General features: G+C 34.5%; 1 protein-coding gene and 1 long non-coding RNA gene across 2 annotated transcripts in view; one reads left to right on the plus strand and one right to left on the minus strand.

Moving 5' to 3' along the window:
* Positions 1-209: 209 nt before the first annotated feature.
* LOC127962697 (uncharacterized) lies at positions 210-18,162 on the plus strand. The gene is made up of 3 exons (XR_008154621.1): positions 210-270; positions 13,921-14,087; positions 17,714-18,162. It is a non-coding gene; the product is annotated as an uncharacterized LOC127962697 (long non-coding RNA).
* The window catches only part of ntrk3b (neurotrophic tyrosine kinase, receptor, type 3b), a 112,075-nt gene continuing 99,402 nt past the window's right edge, over positions 11,265-23,937 (minus strand). The window contains exons 14-17 of the mRNA XM_052562346.1: positions 22,516-22,688; positions 18,593-18,836; positions 13,881-14,039; positions 11,265-12,642 (exon numbers count right to left, since the gene is read on the minus strand). Of these exons, the coding sequence (XP_052418306.1) occupies positions 12,457-12,642; positions 13,881-14,039; positions 18,593-18,836; positions 22,516-22,688 (762 nt within the window). The 3' untranslated portion in view covers positions 11,265-12,456. The remainder of the gene's footprint in view (positions 12,643-13,880; positions 14,040-18,592; positions 18,837-22,515; positions 22,689-23,937) is intronic.

The raw sequence follows: 23,937 nt of genomic DNA on the forward strand, positions 1-23,937 counted from the left end.
TTTGGGGAGCTTAATCACATAGAATACAGCACATAACTTTCACTTTTTTTTTAACTAAAAATGTAATATATTAACAGCTGCAATATTCATCACTGACAAGACTATGTAAAATATTTTAAATGTACTTTCACTGGCTATTAAAAACACATTTACTTTTCTTTTTTGTTTCATCCCGCTTAAAATGTCTAGGCCTATGTCTTATGTAGCTCCGCCCCTTTTCAGAACTAAGTTTGGTTGTCTGTGTTTCGTTTGCATTTCCACAGCTTGAAGGTAGGTTCGTATAAACGTGTAAATGAACCTTAGCGATGCTATCCACCTTATTTTGCAACACGCAAGTAAATTTTGTATGTTTGTATATAGTATATTTATATACGTTTGTATATAGTCTTTGGCCATAGCCGTGTGGTTTGGCGCTGCTTGAATCAGTCAGTTGATTAACCGTGTCTGTAAGTTAATGAATTTCCAAAACGGATAATTTCGCTAAAAACTAATAAGTAACTAACTAATGTTTATATTTTATGAAGGAAACGTAAGCGTGTGTTTGCCAGTTTAACTCATGTCGCCACAATGCTAGGCTGTTGTGAGTGGTTGCCAAGGTGTAGCTCTGCGGTTGCTATGATGTTGTACAGTAAGTGGTTGTTAAGAAGTTCTGGGTGGTTACTATTCAAAAGAGACCATCCTTAAATCAGATTGAATCTCTAGGTGGCCTAAATACCTCTTTATACTCTGTAAAAATTATTTTATTGATTATTGAAGTATATTTCATAAGAAAACACCATCTGTGAAAAAAAAAAAAAAAATCAGTGTTACTTGCAGTTTCTTTGTATTTATATGAAAACAATTAGCAATTTCTGAGTGAAAACTGTTTCACTACCAAAATGTTAGTGAAAAAAGAAAAAAAAAACTAATAATCATTGGTTAAGACTATAGGATTTTTGCAGTCATTTTATCATAATCTATTATTATAGGGGTGGTGCTGGCGCAGTGGATAAGACACATGCCTTTGGTGTGAGAGACCCGGGTTTGAATCCAATGTGTCCCTGAGCAAGACACGTAACCCCTAGTTGCTCTGGAGGCGTGCGACCTCTGACATATATAGCAATTGTAAGTTGCTTTGGATAAAAGTGTCAGCTAAATGTAAATGTAATGTAAATTTTTAATCCAATGGTGGTTCAATTGGGAAAATATGTTAGGTACATTAGACTGATGCCCTAATTTATGATTTTAAATGTTAAAAAAACAGCATCCCTTTGAAAACAAGAATCTCATTCTGGAAAGGAAAATGCAAGATCCAATTTATCCTGCATCAGAATGTTAACACATGCATAATATATGTGAAAAAATGTTTTGGAGGTAAATACAGCAGTAGCTTACATGCTTGTAATCTCTGCATGCATCTCTGAAGGAGATCTTGACCTTCACACAGTGTCCTGCGATTGACAGGCAACATAAAGTCAAGCCCAGCTAATTAGATTAAGAAACATAGATCCGTGCAGGCAGTGGATGTGACAGGAATATTTATAAATCTGCTATGCATGCCCTGCGAGATACACTGCATTCAGGGCTTCTATAAAGCACAGATTTGGCCACTTGAAAAGCTTTGAGTTAGATGCAATTAGTCAGGTTTGAATGTATGTGTATACTGATTGTGGGAATGCATAAAAATAGCATGTAAATGATTCATGTAAATGATATATCATTGAGGTTGCACAGAAAAATGGTTTCTGATCTCTGACAGATGTCTATTAGAATATGATGGGGACACTTTCACATTAAATATGAAGCACTTTATGTAAGCTGTTCTGATAAGAGCATCAGCTAAATGCTTTAAATATAAAGGTAAATACATTCAGATAAATGTATAATTTAAAGAGCGCATCAGTTACTGTTTATGATGCAATCAAGCTGCCATATATATATATTTTTTTGATCTTTAAATGACAGTTTAAAGACAGCAAAAATAATGTTGCATTTAACATATGGTTCAGTTTTTCATTGAACTTACTCTATTAGAAAATAATGTGAGAATCATATTTATGAGCAAAACAGCTGTAGATATTTCAAATTCTCAGAGACACTTCATAATAAACCTACTTAATATCTTTAACAAACATTATTAGTTGTACTTGCTAAGGCACCGTTATTATCGCTGAAAATTCTTACTAAACAATGTACATTGAAAGTGTTAGAAATGTCATCAGTCTTTGATTAATTTACTGAATAAAATGAAATATTGCACTTTTTGTTCTAATGTTTTGCAGTTACATAGTGTTCTGCCTTTTGAAATTTGATAAAATAGTGCTGCACATGAATTTGCAGCTTTGGAAGTTACCCGAAATCTGCCAATCAGATATATTACAGCATAATATATTATCAAGTCAGAAAGCAAAAGCAAACATAAAAGCATTATAACAGAGAAAAAAAGAAAGTGCAGCTTTTAAGCATGTAATTCAGCCCTGGTGTGTAATTGATGGAAAGTAGTCAGTAATAGCCATGAAGAACTTTTACATGAAATGACTGGAATGTTTGCTTTCCGCTCTGATCAAAAGCCAATTAAGTGATGCACACTTTCTATAAATTGTTTGTGGAGTTCAGATGTAAAGGGCACCATGCATCTGCCTGACAACTAATCATTATGTTTCCAATCTGAATTAAGCTGTGCTACTCCGTTGTCCAGGGCTAGGATGCAGCAAAACTGCTTCCAAACCTGTCAGACCAAATTTTGAAATCATTTATATATATATATATATATATATATATATATATATATATATATATATATATATATATATATATATATATATATATATATATATATATATTTGTCGGAAGAGATGGCTAATGGAGAAAATGCTATTTTTTGAACGATGTGTAGTGCACACTGTAAAAAAAAAAAAAAAAAAAGAAATATATATATATATATAGAGAGAGAGCGAGAGAGAGATTGCAAATAAATTAAATTTTCTAGTAATTTAAGTAATTTTCTCCAGGAAATTCCATTTATTGTTTTTAAATTTCACATTTAATTCAATGTGTTGCTTGTAAGTTCTGAAAAGTGAAAAGTAAATTCCACTAATACATTTTTCTATATTACAAAATCTCCCAGCAGGGTCCAGCGGGCCAAACTTACTGGAAAAACCGTAACCCGCTCTGGTCACTGGCTATCGATGGCAAGAAGCAAATCACAATTCACAGTTGTGACATGCTAAATGGTGCTAAATACACTGAAATAGTATTTAATTTAAGGCATTGTCATTCTTTTCAGCACAAACATGTATCTTATGTAGATTAGGCTCATTATCGTGTCTCATTCACAGAACTCTTTTTGCTGTTTGTCTGGCGCAATTAGCATCATACTGCTGCCCACAGAAAGCAGGAGCTAAATGAAATGTAATGCTTATGTTTTCTATTGATCATGGCAGCAGTAATTCATCAAAATGATGGAGAAGAGCGTGATATCCTGGTATATATCCATACTTTTCACCATTTTAAAGAGCCGAGTGACTCAGAACTGACTGACAACATCAGATGTGCAAAGTGCATTCAGCACATAATTGAGTGAATCTTGTGTGAAAACTTCACAAACAGTGTGTAAAAAAACAGAAGGCCATTGGTGGCTATTCATTAGTAAATTGAGCGTTTTCTTTATTTTTTCTTTATTTTTTTTTCTTTAGCAAAGAGAGCAATGATAAAATTAGAGATACAGTTAAAATTTACACACCTCAGCAATATAATCACCATTGGCTAGGTTTTTTATTTTATTAATTTTTTTACTTGCCAATAGTGTTGGGTATAATCCATTAGCAAGTATTTAGTTACTGTAATTTCATTACTTTTCTCTTGAAAATGGGATTACTTTTTATTCTGTAATTTATTTACAATTACTTCTGATGTTATTGTGTTAAATACTTTATAGACTATATAACAATTCTATATAAAACATTTTAATATTAAATTAAAATTCATGTTTATAATAAAACCTAGAGAGTTTTTAATAAAACCTAGAAAGAGTAATTGGAACAGTAATCTAATAACAGTGGTGAAGATGCAGTTAGTAGCTATTTATTATTTTTATTTAGAGCCACTTAAGACTGCTTGCTATATATGATGTGTGTGTGTGTAATATGATCTGGAAGACTAACAACTACACTTAACAAACAAAATGTCTCAAACTAGTTAATATATCAGTATATCAGTATATATCAGTACTGAACTTATTCTTAGCCTCAGACACTTGTAAGCGAAATCTAACACTTTATTAGAAACAGGGCTCCAGACTGCGACCAAATGGTCGCATTTTGCGACCAAATTTTGAGAGTGTGCGACTGAATTTTACATCCAGTCGCACATGTGCGACCAGTAGATTTGCACACGCACGCACGCAAACACACACACACACTTGCACACACTCGCGTCTCATTGAGTGATGCCTGTCTGTGAGGCGGCAAATGCGTGTGAGAAGAATAGGGAATGGCCACTGTAAGTGGCTAAAATGTGTGGAGGGGGAGGGGCCTAGAGATAATTGAGCGGGCGTAAACATCTGTGGGAAGGAAACCGAGACAAATATCATCACAACCTGATATGTGCGTGCGTCTGAGCTATGAGCAAGCGAACTATTGATTCGTTCTTCCGACCTGCGGCTAGTGTACCAGTGCCAGAGCCTAGTGTCACCGTCAGATGATGATTCAGAGTCAGAGGTTGGTGTGGCTAAAAAAGTCCGCACCAGGGCCGGCCCGCGGTATAGGCAAATGCTAAGGGCGCCACTCATCCATAGGGGCGCCAGAATGAGTGAACGAGTGATTTTTTTTTTTTTTTTTTTTTTTACATATTTTTTTTTATAATAGGCTACTATTTAAAAACCATTAATTCAAAACACTTCCAAATAAAGCAAAAAAAAAAAAAAAAAAATCCGGCTCTTCAATCTTCCCCCGCCCATCGAGTGCTTGAAGTGTGTCAGAAACAGAGTGCGCGCACGATCAGTTGTTGGTAATTTGTTGTGTAGCGTGCCCGACGCCGCATCCAATGTATACAGCACTGCTTTTGTTAACACACAGCTCGTAGAAACGGGCCTGGCAGCTCGCGCCAGTTCTAGACACGGTGAAAGTTTCCTGATTGTGACGGAAGGCCGAATTTACATGACACATTATAAATGAGCATAGTCTGCGATAGATACAGTGCCAAAAAGAAGAGAAGAGGATAAAGACAGAGGTAAAGAGATGTAGTGAAATAGCAATTTATTGCATAGGAGTAAGAAGATACTATAATTTCATGGCAGTTATTTTTACCTTAAACTTAATGTTAGCAGTTGTTCTGAGATCTGAGTCCCCAGACTGTGATTTTGTACAATCAGTTTTAAGACGCATTTTTTATTATCACTTTTTGTTTTGTTTTTTGTTTTTTTTTTACTCTACAGTTGTGCAGTTTTGGGGGGATACAGTACAGGCCAAAAGTTTGGAAACATTACTATTTTTAATGTTTTTGAAAGAAGTTTCTTCTGCTCATCAAGCCTGCATTTATTTGATCAAAAATACAGAAAAAATGTAATATTGTGTTATATTATTACAACTTAAAATAATTTGTTTTCAATTTATTATACTTTAAATTATCATTTATTTCTGTGATGCAAAGCTGAATTTTCAGCATCATTACTCCATTCTTCAGTGTCACATGTGACATCCAGTCTATCACATGATCCTTTAGAAATCATTCTAATATGATGATTTATTATGAGTGTTGGAAACAGTTCTGCTGTAATGTGTGTGTGTGTGTGTGTATATATATATATATATATATATATATATATATATATATATATATGCATGAGGCGCCAGGTAAAATCTTGCAAATTGGTCAGGGCCGGCCCTGGTCCACACTCACCATTTTCGAGAAGACTGGCTGTAAGAATTCAGATGGCTGAGGTACTATAATTATTAGAACTACTTTTCACCAAATACAAAAGCCAGCTCGACCTTCAAAGGAAGAATGGCTTAAAACTTAACGAAACATACAACAACGATAAAGCATGCACACAAACTTTTTTACTATGCACATTTTTTATTCTGAGTGTATGGAATTTTGTTTACTATTTGTACTGTCATGACAGCGATGGTGCTGTCAGTTTACCTTGTTGCATCTTCAAAAGTGCAGAATAAAATGTGACACTGAATTTGAAACGGCACATTGTAATTTCTGCATCTATTATTAAAGTATTTATTAGTAATACAGTGGAAATTAGTAGATTTGGTTAGCATGTTGATTTACGGTGTGCGCCCCTAAATTTTCTGGTTGTGCCCCTAAAATTTTCAGTTGGGGGCCACTGTGCTCCTAGTGTAAAAAGTTAGTCTGGAGCCCTGATTAGAAAATAGCTAGAGATTATTTATTTGCATATGTGAGTGATTTACTCGCAATGTAGAGGGTTGATTTAAAATCTATTTTTAGCTAAATCAGATTTAAGTGTGAGCGAAAGCGTGCACATGAAAGGAGTTCCATTTGCAGGAGAAACTGGGTTGAAAGGTGATGGAGCACGGTTGTGTGTGCAGTAATGCGATGTTGCCGCAGTCCACACGTCCTCTTTTTAGATGGTACACACTCACACAGCAGACATGAAGTCGAGCTGTCAGACACACACAGCGGGCAAAGCCCCTGAGGGTTGCAGCCCTGGAGTGGAGCTCTCATCCTCCGTGCATTCTAATAAGCTCTCGGCAGCCTGGCTCTCTGCAAACCAAGGTTAATCTAGGTGTCAACACCTGTCGCCGGAATTGGATATTGCTCTGGGGTGACATGAGCAAGCACCACGAGTATGTACAGCTCCCCAACGTGACTTTTCCTTTGTTCCGGATTTCCATATTTGGATCAGTCACTGGATTGATTCAAAGAAAATTCTTTCTTTCCCTTCTTTTTTTATTTACCAGTTCAAAATTTGGAGTCGGAGTTATGCTGAATAAATGTAACACTTGATTATGGTGCAACTGCGTGCAATAATTCAGAATATTCTGTCATCACTTATCTAGAGATAGTGTTTCTAAATAGGGTCGCTCTCTTGGGAGGAATTTTTTACCTGCCAAACGGAGCATTTAATATGACCGTAATATGTGTCGGGTGGTTACTTCTGGCAACGTTGTGCTTTACGTTGTTAACACTTGTCGCTATGAAATTGTGTTATCATTGCAGGGTTGAAGTGCAGACTTTTAGTTTTCATTACCTTTGATATGTCGCTCTTCTTTTAGCAATTTGTTTAGAAAAAAAAAAGCTGAAAATTTACTCTCCTCCAGGCCATCCAAGATGTAGATCTTGGACTTTGTTTCTTCATCGGAACATATTTTGCAAAATTTGGCATTTTATCCTCTGCAGTGAATTGGTGCTGTCAGAATAAACAACATTAATTTCCCAGGTTAAAATTGTAAGGGCCTCATTTATAAAGTGTGCGTACATTCCGATTTGATCTTAGAGTGTGCATATGCTTAAATCCACGCCAAATGATCGTACATTTGTAAAAACTGCCTTTGATGTGGAAAAGTGCTTAGCATTACATCAGATTCTGAGCAAACATACCTTTTTTTTCCTGTCAGAGTACTGCAGGTTTCTGGAAATGTAAGCTGTTCTTACAGCTTGCTGTTCTAAATTAAAGGATTTGGATGACGACTGGTGATCTTTTATATGTTAATGACATATATTAGGAGTCGTTTGAAACAATTCCATTGTGCTCAAGTTCAAGATCATTTACGATTCATGGATTTCTCATCTGAAAGAGAGGCGTACGTGTGTTTTCTGTGCGTACATTGATTCTGTGAATGACACATATGCATATTTGAGAGATCGTGAGATCAAATTTAGGATGGTTTCTGCACAACATTTGATAAATGAGGCCCCAAGTCCCCAAGTTTTTAGGTCATCTATTTTATATATATGTGCTCTTTTTTTCCCCATTGTAATGTCCTCATACTCACTTTTTAACATGTGAAAGAGGATTTTCATAAAGACACAGCAAATAACATCCAAAAAGAACCATTTAGGACCATTAAGAGTCAGACTAAGCTAAAATGTATTTTGGCACTTTACTATCATAAGCTATACAGAAGAACTCGGGGATAAATAAAACACAAAGTGGTACAATTTACCCCACTGTCTGCTTGCCCAATATGAGAAACTCACTCAGACGAGATTCGATTTTTTTGGTCTAGAAAAGCTCTTAAACTCTCTCAAGGGTTATATGATTTTCATCACGTTATAGTAATATTTTAGCTAAAGAGGACAATCAGTTCAAATGGAGAATAAGTGCAGGCTTTCTATATTTTTGAAGTGGGCTGGAAAAGTGGTTAAATAGCTTTTAAGGCAATAGTTTTGGTAATTTGGCGGTGGTGTCATTTTTTATTTATTACTTTTATTTGAAGTTCATTTCAGTTTAATCTTAATATATTGTATGCATCTAATACTGGCTCCATACCTGTCATGATTCCATGAATAATAATCTACAGTGTTCTAATAAAGCAGAATAATATCTCAGATGTATTGCAGTGCACATTTGTGTTGCATTTATGAAGGCAATAGGGAATGTGGGTTTAGTTCTCAGTCTGTGCACCCTTAAGGGATTTAATACTGATACTCAAACAGCTGGGTTTCACAGTGTTTCCTGAAAATCCCCCTTCATTATGATAACACCATTGACAGAGAACATCTTCATCTGCCTGAAGCAATCACATAGACATGAGTGGCTCATATATACAGAGTTCCAGTCAGGGGTAGAGTATCAAATGCTATCACTTTAAAAGTCATACGGTCATCATGTGTGATAGAGAAATTATACGGTGGACAGAGTAATCTCTAATTGTCAATACAGTAGCCAATGTCCAGTCGAAACGGTGATGCTCAAATTATTACAGAACCTGGAAATACTTTTTACAAACTACAAGGCTTTTCTTCATCTCCCTTATTTTTTACTTTGTCATGCTAATAATGGGAAATATCGTTATAAAATAAATGTTTTTCTCTAATACACAATGGCCACAATTAATGGCACCCTTTTATTGAATTATGTTTTAAACCTCCATTTGCCAGTTTAACAGGTCTACATTTTCTTCTATAATGCCTGATGAGGTTACAGAACACCTGACAAGAGATCAGAGACCATTCCTTCATCCAGAATCACTCCAGACCCTTTAGATTCCCAGCTCCATGTTGGTGCTTCTCCTCTTCAGTTCACTCCTCTCATTTTCCGAAGGGTTCAGGTCAGAGGACTGGAATGATTATAGCAGAAGCTTGGTTTTGAGCTCAGTGACCCATTTCTGGTTTGTTTTTGAGGTTTGTTTTTGGATTATTGTACGGTTGGAAGATCCAAACGTGGTCCATTATAAAATTTCTAACAGAGTCAGTCACTTACTGATTTTTTATCTGTTGGTATTTGATAGAATCCATGATGCCATGTATTTAAACAAGATGTCTAGGACCTCCAGCAGAAATATAGGCCCACAACATCAAAAATACAGCAGTATATTTCATTGTACACATGGGGTACTTTTTTTTCCTCTGGTCACCAAACCCATCTTGAGTGTTTGCTGCTAAAAAGCTAATTTTTTAGTTTCATCTGATCATAGAACCCAGTCCCATTTGAAGCTCCAGTCATGGCTCATAACTGAATATGCTTTAGTTTGTTTTTGAATGAACTAGGATCATTTTTCTTGTAACCCTCCCAAACAACATGTGTTGATGTAGGTTCTGTTTGACTATTTTTAAAGGTTTTCTGAACCAGAGACTCAACTATTTTCTGCAATTCTCCAGCTGTGGTCCTTGGAGAGTATTTAGCTACTCAGACTCTCCTTCTCACCACACATTAGGAGGATATAGACACATGTCCTGTTCCAGGCAGTTTTGTAACATTTTCTGTTGGTTGGAAATTCTCAATTATTGCCCTGATGGTGGAAATGGGAATTTTCACTGCTCTAGCTCTTTTCTTAAAGCCACTTCACCAATTTGTGGAGCTCAATTATTTTTTGCTGCACATCAGAAATATATTATTTGGTTTCTCTCATTGTGATGGATGATTAAGGGCATTTGGCCTTTGTTTTCCCTCCTCTTTATATTTCTGTGAAACAGGAAGCCAGAGCTGGATGATTTCATGTTTATAATCACGCTGGAATGCTCAAAATTGTGAATATAAATGGGAATATACTTCAGAGATATTATACTCATAAGAATTTCTAGGGGTGCCATTAATTGTGTCCAACGAGTATTTGAGAGAATTTTTTTTTTTTCATAATGATATTTCCCCCCTTTATAAATTCTTATTATCCAATGAAAGGATACATTTTTGAGAATTTTTTAAATAAAAGACCAAAAGGATTAACAATGCAGATACATTTTCAAAGCCTCCTTTGATCATATTTACCAAGGGTGCCAATATTTTTGGCCAAGACTGTATATAGTACATATATATATATATATATATATATATATATATATATATATATATATATATAATTATAGAATTCTGGTTAATTGTGTTTAAAATGTGCTTAATCATTGTCAAAAAACATATTCAAAATGCAAAATATCTTATTAGACCTATAAACAGGCTTACTTTTTTTTAGAAAAACAAAAAAGCTAATTTGTAACTCATAATTTTTTTGTGAAATATGACCTGGATATGTTTCATGAGTAGCCGCATTGCACACGTTAAATTGTTCAGATTGCTAATAGGCATCAAAAGTGTGGACACATAAAGCATAATGAAATGTAGTAATTGCGTAATCTGCAACATTACATTTACAGCATACAGTTTTTCCATCACAGGCGTATGAGCATATTTTACATTTAATGGTTTAATGATGTGATTATGGTTAATTGTTAAGCCTGACAACCATGCAGCCATTGCATATGGCATCAGTTTGCATATGAATAAACTAAATGCCCTGCTGAATACATTACATGATTTGCCCATTCTACATATTTAAAACGGACTCTTTTATAATAAGGAATTATATTGCTGAATATCTTTCAAAGAAACGGCCACATTAAAATATGTTAGGACCCAAATGCTTTTTCCTTAGTTCATTTCTTGCTAGCCAGCAAGCCACTACAGTGTATGGCACTGAAGTTAAAATGCTTATGGTGGCCACAAATTATTAGATTTCACTCTGCATAGCCTCAAGAGCAAAAGACAGGGCATATCCAGCAGTTACAATGAATTTCATGACAGCCAGAGTCAAAACTAGCTAGGTTATGCTAAACGCCTAAACGCAACGAACAGGAAAGACTTGATTTGACAAGGTTCTGATATTTATTTCATACTTAATCTAAACATACATTTTAATATGTACTTTGCAAATGTGGTACTGCAAAGAGGCAAGAGAATCTGTTGACATCAAAAAGATTTGGTGTCGTATCGACAAACATCTCAGAGAAACGGCCCCTGGGATAACATAGAACTGTTTAGCTACAGACAACAACATGGAATCATTAACTTTAGATGCAATGGCATTGATATTTATCAAACGCTATGAAGATTGCGAAACATCGATTCAAACAGCTGTCATTTTAGGATCTCAGTGACTTTGAACCTACAGTTTAGTTCTAGTTTGACCACATTCAGATTTGGTTATCAGAAAAGTCTGGCAGCATGGTTACAGACTAGACTCAGCCATGATGCATTGCCCTCCAACAATATTAGAGACCCTGTATTATTAATGAGCCGCCAAGTGCTCATTTTAAGATACTGTATGATATTTATGTTCTCTCCAGGCTGACCCTTTCTAAAGAGTGTCGAAAAAGAAATTAAAACACATAAAAAAAAATAAAAATAAGTTAACAGGCTGACATGAATATAAATTTACACTATATAGCCTACAATCACGTACAATGAAAATATATCAATGTTTTAGTATTCTAAAGATTCCAAGTTGAAGGAAGAAAATCATAAGAGAAAAGGATGCTGACCGCAGCATCTGCAAAATAATCGAAACCTAATAAGACTTTCTTCACAAAATCCCAGCTGTTAAAGCAGAGCAGAACCAAAGAGTCCGTCTTGATAAAATAATATATCAACAGCACTAAACATGACAGGCACCCATACTTTACCTTCAAAATGAAAGAAAATAAATAAAAAATATATATTCATATATGTGTGTATATATGCTTATAAAATAAAACACTGAAACTCATCATTTCTCAAACACAGTGCCTTTCACATTCTGCTTTCGCCATCACTTTTTAGGAAATTTTTTTTGTCTTTGTAGAATAATTCTGTACACTATATACTGTAAACAAAATGTAAAAGTTTGCTTTTAAATATTTTTTTTTTTAACTTTTCTGTATACCCAGTGTATCGAAAAAAAGTGTTGCAGGCACTTAAAGTCCATCTCCGACGTGTTGGTGTTTTTACAGTGGAGCTCCGACGTGGGGAAAAGGGCTTGTTTGGTTATTCCTGGATTGTGTTGGATTCTGGTGAGAGCCGTCGCATCAGTCTCAGCCGAGGATGTCCAAGTAGACAGGCTTGGCTTTTCCCAGAGTGTAAAGGACTTTCTGAATGTCTTTGATGTTCAGTCTTTGTTGCGGTTCTCTTTGCCAGCAGCCTAACATGAGGTCGTACACCTCCTTAGGACACAGGCGAGGCCTGTCTAGAACCCGACCTTGGGTAATGCATTCAATGACCTAAAAAAAGAGAGAGACTGAAATGAGCAAATGTGTGCAATTGATTTAGAGGTGGTCTGTTTACTTTTTCATGCTATTTCAGTCAAATAGAACTCATGTTGCACACTGTGACTTTATTGGTTTGATATTCAATCTGATACAGCAACGTTGGTTGAAACAATGTTGGGATTTTGACTCTCTATTTGTCCCATTCCCATAATTTACTCACACTAAACTTCCAATTGATTTGTATTAGCATTCTAATCTATAATATGAGGCATAAAAATATTTTGCATACATACTACCATTCAAATGTTTGGAGTCTGGAAAAAAAAGTATATATATTGAATAATTTCAAATAAATGTTTGTTTAATATATTTCAAAATTTAATTAAATCCTGTGATGAAATCTGATCTTTACTGCATGTTGAGTGTCACATACTGATAAGGTGCTAAAGAAACGTTTATTTTTGTGATGAAAACAGTTGTGCTGTGTAATATTTTAGTGGAAACCAGGATTAATTTTTTCCCAGGAAAATTTAATGCATCCTTGCTAAATAAAAGTATGTTAAAATATATATATACATATATATATATATATATATATATATATTACAGAACCCACATTTTTGAATGGTAATGCATTGTTTACAATTATTTTTAATTAGACTGAACTGTTTTTTTTTATTTCATATAAATTATTTAAATAATACAAAATATTAAAAAATAAGTGGTATATAATAGTTAAATATATAAAAAATATATTTATTTTTAAATATAACACATAGGGCAAGATACAACTATTTGGAAATCTGGAATTTAAGGGGGGGGAAAAAAAGTAAAAAAATCTTTTTCAAAATATTGCTACAAATATACCCGTGCTACTTATGACTGGTTTTTGTACTTCAGGGTCACACACTGTATATAGAGAGACTATGAGAGCCTGAATATGAATATGAGCTTTACATAATGTAAAACAAGACTGACAAATTCACAAGAAACGGATATATAATTCAGACTTTGGACCTATTCTACCTTTTTAAACAGCCCTCGTGTCAGTTAACGAGATCTGATTTCCTAAAATACTTTCTAGGTAGACATCTCACAAGGTTATCCAGCCGAGCTGTGTGTGTGTGGTGAGATGTGAGCTTCTAACCTGATCTCCGACAGCATTAAACCCTGCCTGTAGAGAGCACACTCGTGTTCTAAACATGTCATATTCACATTGATGTTCTATCAATGGTTTTGACAACATTTACCTCATTATTGGATAACTGAAACCATGGCTGTTTCCCATAGGTGAAGATCTCCCACATAATGACTCCGAAGCTCCATACATCGCTCTCAGTGGAGAACTTCCTGTACATGATGCTCTCCGGAGGCATCCAGCGTATGGGCAGCATGGTGTGACCTCCCACCTACAAGAAAGATTACACCTCAAGCATCGCTCACAAACATCTTACGTGGTATGGATGACATTTAGCTCTTTTTCTAAACAAGCAAACAGCTTAGTTTATTAGTTTAGATCTGACTGGTTATCAAAAGCTCTTTTGGCGAACTAAAAAGATGTATGCACTGCAACAGTTTTGATCTTGCTTGGCATTCTAGAAATTCTGAATATATAATAATGAGATTTACATTCTATAGTTTAAAGATTCACATGAGTGCATTACTTTCAGCTTTTGCAGACCCTGATAAACTAAGACACTTTTTGCAGAACTAATACACTTTTTGCAATCAGTGTCCTCTGGGGGTTTTCAGAGGCTGACTTTGAACAAAAAACAGCTTCACATATTTTCTATGAAAAAAAAAAAGTTTAAACGGTTTTGGAGCTGCAATTCATCACAAAAATAAAACCACGGATTCTGATTAGCTATAATGCAAGATTATGTACTCTGTCAATTATAGAACACTTTAGTGAGTTAAAGGAGAGATCATACAATGTGTGCTTTCTGAAGTCATTTTTATTACCGGTTGCTGTGTGTAGTTTCAGTAAGTTCAGGCAGAGTGTTCACTGTTGAGGAGGAAAGAGACACTGTTGTGTGTGAGGCAGTGCATTAGTGCAATGAACTCTGCAGTAGCGTGATGAACAGACCCTACCGAGGGCATGAAAGAGCATGTACACCAACGAGAATGAATACTGTAAATATATACAACCGTTTAAATATTTGGGGTCAGTAATAATAAAATAAAAAAAAACTTAATACTTCAATTTATTAAGGCTGCATTAAATTAATCAAAAATGACACTAAAGACTTTTAAATTGTTACATAAAAAAAATTATAAATAATAAATATTCTTTCACATTTTTTATTCATCAGTGTGTTCTGGAAAAATATATCGCCATTACCAGAAAATATAAAGCAGCACATATTTATATATCAATAAATATATAAGTATGTATATAAATGTAATAAGAATAAATATTTCTTGAGGAGCAAATCAGCATTTGGAATGTTTCTGAAGTATCAACACCACATCAAAGTAATAATGCAGAAAATTTTGCTTTGCATAAAAGAAATAAATTACATTTTGAAATATATTCAAATAGAAAACAGTTCTTTAAAATTGTAATAATATTTCACAATATTACTGTTTGTTTAAAAATATTGTAAAAATCCTAACTAGGTGTATGTAAACACATATCTTTTAACACTCTGCAAAACTCATCATGATTAAAAAAATAATAATAATTTTGATTTACATTTTGCACATTTTATATTTTTACACACTGATTATCCTGATCCACTGTTAAACACAAATGTAACAAAAATAGATAAAACAAGGACATAAGATGACTATTAAACATAAAAATAAAAATTTTATTCGCTTTATTAATACCAATGATTTGTTCCTCCACTATTTGAGGCAAATTGACTAAACAATAATGCATTAATTGTGCTTGCACTCAGCTCGATTAAAATGGGCTATTTTCAAATCTATTTCTTATTCACGTCAATTCCACTTCATTCATCAAGTTGTGCCAGCAGGAAATGTCCACGGGACTGCCGGGTGTTGCTGGAGCCCTTCCAGCTCAGCGTGAAATTCTCTTTGTAATTACTATTCCCTCTGTTGTGTGCCGTTACATTGATCCTACTTCCGGCTGGCAGAGAGCAGACTAATGGATGTCTACCTCCACATTAGGAATTAGCCATGTTCCTGTGACTACTCTCTGCTATGTATTGTCAATAACTTATTGCAACCTTTTCAGCCTAAACGTGTCTTTGTTTATTTGTATTTTAGCTGTTCTTATTGCAGGTGATAGTCGGGAGAGGATGCAAAATCAAGGAGCAAACAGGAAGTTCCAAATATCTTTACTTTCTCTGCAGCGAGACATGAATGCATAACATTATGAATTGTATATTGACAATGTTTCATAAAACAATGATGCATGAAATCACTTGTGCACTGTGGTTGGACATAGACTTGTTTAGCGCACACTGTCCTCATTCTCACACTATGTGGACATGTCTGTAACATTTTAAACATTAACAAAATACTGTATGAAGTATGAACACTGCAAAAAAGCGTATGTCTGTATTTTGGTCTTGTTTTGAGTCAAAATGTCTAAATTCTTAAAGCAAGATGCATTTCCTAGATCAGCAAAATGACAAGATACTTAGTATTGCTTCTTGGTGGGGTGGGGAATCAACAAATAACAAATACTGTTTTGTTACTCTTTTTTTTATTTTTTTGCGGTGAAATAATTTCCTGTAATCAGAAATCATTGCCGTTTCTCATATAAACTCTAATATGTTCTCTTTTCAGAAAAAAAGGATGCAAACTCTTTAATTCCATACCCTAGGTATGTAGTGAAATAAAAATCTGAATTTTTTCATATCAGTTCACTGCAGTACCCCTGTGAGACCATGTCATTTGTGAAATTATTTTTATTTTTTTGCATGCAAATGTGTTTTACTAAAAAATAAATCTGAAAGTGTAGCTAATTAAAAACATCAATAGGTTCTGTCATTTCTAGTAATCAGCAAGTTTTATCTATAAAAACCTGAAAGAAAAGAGTCATGGTTGTTGACTGTTAAATTCAAATCTGAATTGATTTATTGATGCAGTTTAAGTAGGATTAAGAAGGATTAAAAAATATAATTAACTGATTTTATTACTGAGAAATGCTATTTCAAATGGTATTACTGGATCAATTCATGTGGATTGCTAATTGCTCATTCAAATGAGCTGAGTCACAGTGATCTTAATAATAGGCTTGCAGGAGACTCACACATGTCCCGGCCCTTAAATCATGTACATTTCTTTTAAATTCCAAATTAAGATGAGCAACTAAAATTGGTTAAGCAATCATTCAAACCACTATCCACTGTATCAGTTTGGGCTTTGTGGTTGGGACTGGAGCAATTAGCTTGGCAGTTTGAAAATTGACGAGCCCATTAGACAATAAAAGACTGAAAGGGGAAAATTAAGAATCTCTCTGCTGATTGACCATATTTCCATTCCGTCAGCATGGTGTGGGTTTCAGGAAGAAGGCAACATGTTTTTTTGCTTTATCTTGGTATATTTTGGCTAGTCTGTGGCTCAGCGGTAGAGGGTTAGATTGGATTATGGGTATGAAGAGCAAAGCAGCATGGTGGAGAAGGGATTACAACCCCACTAGAGCTACTCTCTGGGCATTTACTGTATGCATAGTAACGGGAAGCAGATTCATGCAACCATGACTGATAACGGATTTCTCCAACCATTTAAAACACTTGGCTGAATTTCAAGTAAAAACGGACCTTTAGAAAGAAGAGTTAGAAAGAAAACCTTTCCTATATGTGATGACATTTAAATTCTTGAGTGGTTTATTTACAGGGTGTTAAAAACCCAAATGACAGGGTGACCTGTATATTTCACTTGTTTATAGCGTGTAATCGGCTATTTGTGGTGAAGAAAACCCAAGACGACAGCTTAGACAACTTTCTGTACAACAATCAGAGGCTCTAAACCGAGTTGTCAAAAACATCTCATGCAAAAAGATACTCAGCAGGCCATTAGGTGACAGAACGTCGATGTGCCACTTATAACATCTTGACGAAGGCGGTTGAATTGGTCACTGATGACAGTACCTCGATCTCTCTTCCAGTCATGCTCCGTTCCTGTGGCCAGACACTCGAGCCCCAGAAGACAACAAACGTCAATATGACTCGCCATGTGTGGATTACGTGCTTGGCAGGATCCTCTATTTATAATCACTTGACACAGTGAACGTGTCCAATGCGGTAATAATTTCGTAATCTCTCCGCTTTTTCAATATCGCAGACTGTGCGTAAGCTTGTGTATGTGCGGCTGATAAAGATGTTTCTAGCCTTCAGCTTACGACTGCCTTGAATACAAAGACTCACTCCACAATCCAATTTCTCAGTGGAATAGTTTGCTGTCCTTGGCATTTAGCTCGATCTAATAGGTTGCTACTGTTAGCACAAATAAAGGAAAATCACATTTGGAATATTTATAGATTGGGATTGTAAATAGAAAACATTTTATTTTTTTAAACAACAGACTTTATGTTGTGTTCTGGTCGTTTTGACCTGGAGGGGATATTTATTTTTCACAAATTTAGATTTGTAAAATTTAAAATAAATAAAAAATAATTATTTTTGGAACAGAGTGATTTTTGTCCTCATTGATGAGAGCTTATGTACCTTAATTGTTGAGTCATTGTTGCCAAAATTATCCATATATAATCCTTTTTTTACCTAACAACTAGGGTGCATAAGATCAGATTGAATTCAAGATTGGTAATTAATATAGCTTTGCAAGCAGTTTTTAAAAGGCTTTTAATTTTTTGACTGGGAACACCAAATTCAATAGATTTCATAATAAAATTGGACCCCAGTGACTTTCCTTTCATGGACAAAAATACTTTTAAATATTCCTATAATTTTGGTCCAGAAGTGCATATAGAAAGCACTGTACCTACAATGATGCTTTTTGACCTTTAAAAAATGGTAATGATACTTACTCGATAGTAATCTGAGCTGTAGATGTCCCTGGACATCCCGAAGTCTCCAATTTTCACGAGCAGGCCGTTACCCACGAGGCAGTTGCGGGTGGCCAGGTCACGGTGCACAAAATGCTGGGAGGACAGGTAGACCATGCCTGCCGCTATCTGTGTAGCGATATGAAGCATCTGCGAGAGACCAAGTTCCCCATTAGACTGCATCGGTTGGCCATCCACGAGGATCATGGCATCCGGACCATGGGCTCTGAAATGTGGGAAGAAAGACGTATTGGTTATACTTGTTAGTCTTGGCAGTAATTGTCCTTCACTGCTGAGCTTCGTCCAGGTTTGCAATTACTTGCGTTTAGGATTCGAGCAGGGAAAATTGATTAGAGATCAATGTAAAAGGGCACAAGGTCAAAGTGTTCAAACGTACCGCCTTTTTGCCCCATAAAATAATTCCCTGTCTAATCCTTTAATCCTGTAAAGCTGTCCAATTCGAAGTGAGTAAATTAAGGCAAAGAACGATTTGCTTTGACTTCAACTGCCTGGTGAAATAAAATCATCTATTCAGTTAACTTTTTAGATTTTTCTCTTCACTCAGGGAAAAGTATTTTTGTCTGATTGCGGCAGCATTTGCATGAGGTGACTGTTCAAAAGGGCTTGACTGTAATTTGTGCATCTCTCCTGGTCAGTGCCTCTTCAGCAGTGTTTAACTGTATGTAAAAACACTGTTTAAAAGATTTGATTTCTCAAGAGGTAATTCCGGTGGAGCCACTTAAGTCAGAGTATTTTGGAAAACGTGTATTTAATTGTAAAATTCCTTTTGAGGAACTACAATACCCATAATCTAAAGAAAGAGATACCAACCAGTTACCGTTAAAACAGATTGATACAATTTAATTATTTATTTATTTAAAAAAAAAAAAATTTTATGGTCACAAAGGCTGGATATGTTTGATCAAAAATACAATAAAACATTAATATTGCAAATTTTATTACAATTTAAAATAACAGTTTTTGTTGTTGTTGTTTTTATATGTTTTAAAACACACAAAAAACATGTTTCCTGTGATGTGAAGCTGAATTTTCAGCATCATTACCTGTCACATGATCCTTCAGAAAAAATTTGAATATGCTTATTTTCTTATCATCATCAATGTTGAAAAGGTTAATTTGCTTATTATTTTCAACCTAGGCCTACTGGAAATACGTGCCTCTATATAAATTCCTGATTAACTAAAAAAAAAAAAAACTTACCTATATGTACAAATCACTGCAATTTCCAGTTAAAATGAACTCTAGAGGCAGTAAAACACCAAAGTCATGTGGTAATTTAACTGCATCCGAATCCACATCTCTGAGTTATGAGAAGAAATCGATTCAAAATTCAATGTTTAATACCTTTTTGACCACTGCCGAACACCATATGATAACTGTTGTACTTCAATCTAATTTTCATGCATATTTACTTCTGAAATGCTGGAAAGTATTTAGAAGAACAATACTTTGTAACTACTCCACCACAGAAAGAGAAGAAAAGAATATTCAAAATGGGTCTTTATTATGGCAGCAGCAGGTATGCAATGCAATTTTTAAATGCGTATTATATACAGTTATATATATAACTATATGAAGCATATGAATGGGTCTGTACGATTATGACATAAATCATAATTGTCAATTATTCCCTTAAAATTGTAATTGTGATTATTAATTACGGTTATCACAATTTACATTGAATAATGTTACGTTGCTTAAAGCAACTGCATGCCGTATTTTTTATTTGAAAATAAACAAGCTCAAAAGTGAAAACACTATCTGAAAAACGTTGTGCTTTTCTATAGCATTAAGCCTCAATTGTCAACTATACATCAGATTGGTTTCTTCTTTAAATTATAAAAAAGTACAAATATGAATGGTATTATAAAGTTAAACAAAAATTTAAATAATAGGGAAAAACCCTTAAGATAACACGTAGAAGGAAAAAAAAATGCATCTTAAGCATGCAGAATAACATAAGTGAACTTGAACAATTAATTGCAGCTTTAAACGATTACGTAATCGTGGCATCCATAATTGTAATCTTGATTAGAAATTGTGCAGCCCTATTGTCAATTCTTCCACATGTACAGCACATACATACAATGATGTACTTTGACTTATCTAATATGCTTTACCTAAGTTCTCGCTAAATCTCTTAAATTCAACACACATATCATCTGCATAAAGCTTAACTGGAGTCTGCTGCCAAAATCCTTTTGCTGTCCATGAAAATCAACCAGACTTGTATCATTGCAGCTTTTCTAAAAAGAATTTCATCATTTTTTCTTTTTTTTTATTTTTTTCTTGAAATGCAAGTCCGGCCATCTGCATAAGTGTAAGAAAAAATTATCTCACTATACAAAAGAATAATTTATTATCATCACCTATCACTTTGCTCCCACAAGACAATCATCTCACTCCAGTTCCCTATCTGCCTTTATATTTTCACAGTTCACCCCTGCAAATTACAATTCATGTGGCCTCGATCCACCTTGTGATGTGCATACAATAAAGTTCAAACATGAGCTGAATCTTGTGTCTCAAAACCTCCTGAGCTGTTTCAGTATACATGGACAGCTGTCTACATAAACAGCATCGAAATGAAACTTCATAATTGATTGATTTGAGCAGTAACCTAATGTGTCTCATATTTGAAATGGTGAAATTAAACATTTTTAAATATATATCACTACTTCCCATCAGTAAATCTATCAGATCTCTTTAATATCTGAATTACAGTAATGACGTGAACCAGAGAACAAAAAGTCTTATATCTTCAGAAGAGATCTCGGTAATGATTGAAACTGCTAATGGATCAAATTATCTTGGCAATGCTGTCAATCATAAATCTCTGTGTCCATTTTTATTTATCCTAAAGGATTTTAAGAAAAACATATTTTAGACAAAGTTGGTTCCTCAATAAAAGTCTACTGGGCTAAATGAGAGGAATAAAATTTCCCTCTGGATTGGACCTGTCCACCGTATTACATGAAACTTTGTATTACTTGTAGCAACGTATGATAAAATGATATCATTCATGTAGGAAACATGATATTCCCTACAATTCTGGCCAAAATTAGGCATTTTAGGAGCTAGAATAATTTCACTACCTAAAATTTCAGACAGCCTTTGCTTAAGGGAGTGCATAGTATTATAGGATAATCCTATAATTCCAGCCCAGACTCATTGGAAATATATGCCTGTGGCAAAATTTCTGCAAAATGATATTGTCACTTCTTGCATGTTTTGCAACACTTTCTAGAGAAATTGTCCAGTGAGTAATTATAGACGTGTGCCTGGCAACTTTTAGTAAGTTTGGGTGTTGTACATATGATGACAACGTCCAATGAGTGGAACTGAAAGGTTAATAGTCTTATCATTTTTATCACTTTTTGAAAAAAATAAATAAAAGACCATCTACTCTTAATCCTACCCTTAACCTAACCTAACCTAACCTAACCTAGTGTTATCAAGTTATCAGAGATAAAAACGCATTTGCTGAATCAACCGTTGAGCTGTTTTATCACAACTTGTGTTTTCACAGGGCTGACCTGCAAGTGAAATACTGTACCAGGTGATCTACCAAGCAAGTTTACTACATTATAAAAGCCATACTGTACATATATGCTTATGTGATGCAAACATCAAAATGTATTAGTTTACAAATCATGTGCTTTAGTACAAGCATTTTGAGGTCATAACATATTTTATTAATCAATAATCTGCCCTCATAATCATAATTTGTTAGAAAAAGAATAATAGTTGTTGGCGTATTACTATATCTAGTGTTAATTTCAGCTGAAAACGGCAGTGAATTAATTTGTAGGTACATTTTAGGAGGCACATTTTTCCATGGAGCCTGTGCTTTATATTTCCCACTGAAATCCCAATAAAAATACCTCAGAAACTTATTGAGGTCTCCATGCTTCATGTACTCAAACACCATGATGAGAGGGTCGTCGTCCACACACACGCCATAGAACTTCACGATGTGCTCGTGCTGGAGGTTGGTGAGGAGCTCGGCCTCCCGTTGAAAGTCTTTTCTGGCAGTCAGGGTGGGATCTTTGAGAGTCTGAGAAACAGAAAGTATGTTCACTCTAGGAGATGTACAGACAAGAGCGAATGCACAGTGGAGGGAGGGATGCCACGTTTTTACTGAAGTCGTCCTCTGAGCAAGGAGAAATGAGATGGAGGTTAAACTAATATGTCTAATTGCATTTCAGGATGTCTGCCATAAGCTGAAATGAGACAAAAACATACAACAAAAGGCCATAGCATGAATTCTCCAAAGAAAAGTGGTGCAATGATGTGACTTGCATAAACTATTTCATGTTAAAGGCTAAGTTAATCGGGGAGTTTTCAAATAAAAGAATGTCTTATTATTTAGATTTTTATTTTCAACATTTTTAGGTGGCATTTATAATTGCATTTGCTAAAAGCAGTTACCATTATGGTAAAGATTTGTATTTTATTTTATATAATATTTATTTATTAATTTTGTTGTTGTTGATTCTTTCAGTCATTGATGCATTTTTAGACCAGCATAAATTTGCTTTTACAGAACATTTTCAGCAGGCACACAAGACATTTGATTATACATTTTCAGTATGTCATTCATTTAAATTTTTAATGACTTTTGTCATTTTAATTACTTTTTTGTAAAATTTAAATGTAGCTTTATTTTTATTTCTGTTTTAGTTTTAGTAGTTTTAGTGCTTCAGATTAAACTTATTTTATTTCAATTAATTACCATGGCAACATTTCTGTTTTCTTTGTTATTTTATTTTTTACTTTTTAATTTATGTAATTAAAATATTTTACATTTTTATTTCTGCTGTTTTTTAATTAACATAATTTTGAATAGTTTGTTAAAAAATAGTTCTCTGAAAACTGAAAGTTACAACATTCATTCAAACATCCTGATGTCAAATTGCATGCTATTATCAGGGAAGAATGGCAGAAGAAAGTATAACAATTTTCAACATTCTGCAAGAATATTTGTAATTTTATTTCCTGATACACCTTAACCTAACATGACATGCATTACATTTACCATCTGACAAATTACATCTCACATTCTGGCAAATGCTGATTTTTAAACCTATATACATTTGCTTTTATACATTTTTTACCATATAAGAAATGTGATAGCATTTAATCTTCCCAGGCACTTCAGAGTACTTACTAGCCTTTGCACTGCGAGTCCTGCTCCTAGCAATTAAATAACTTAATCTGAATGGCACATGTTGCAATTTGATTTTAATTACAGAATTCCCCTGATCTCCCTGACACAAGCAGAGGGAGGCATCGTCAGAGAATGG

The sequence above is a fragment of the Carassius gibelio genome, chromosome B7, assembly GCF_023724105.1.
Source record: "Carassius gibelio isolate Cgi1373 ecotype wild population from Czech Republic chromosome B7, carGib1.2-hapl.c, whole genome shotgun sequence".
Lineage (NCBI taxonomy): Eukaryota > Metazoa > Chordata > Actinopteri > Cypriniformes > Cyprinidae > Carassius > Carassius gibelio.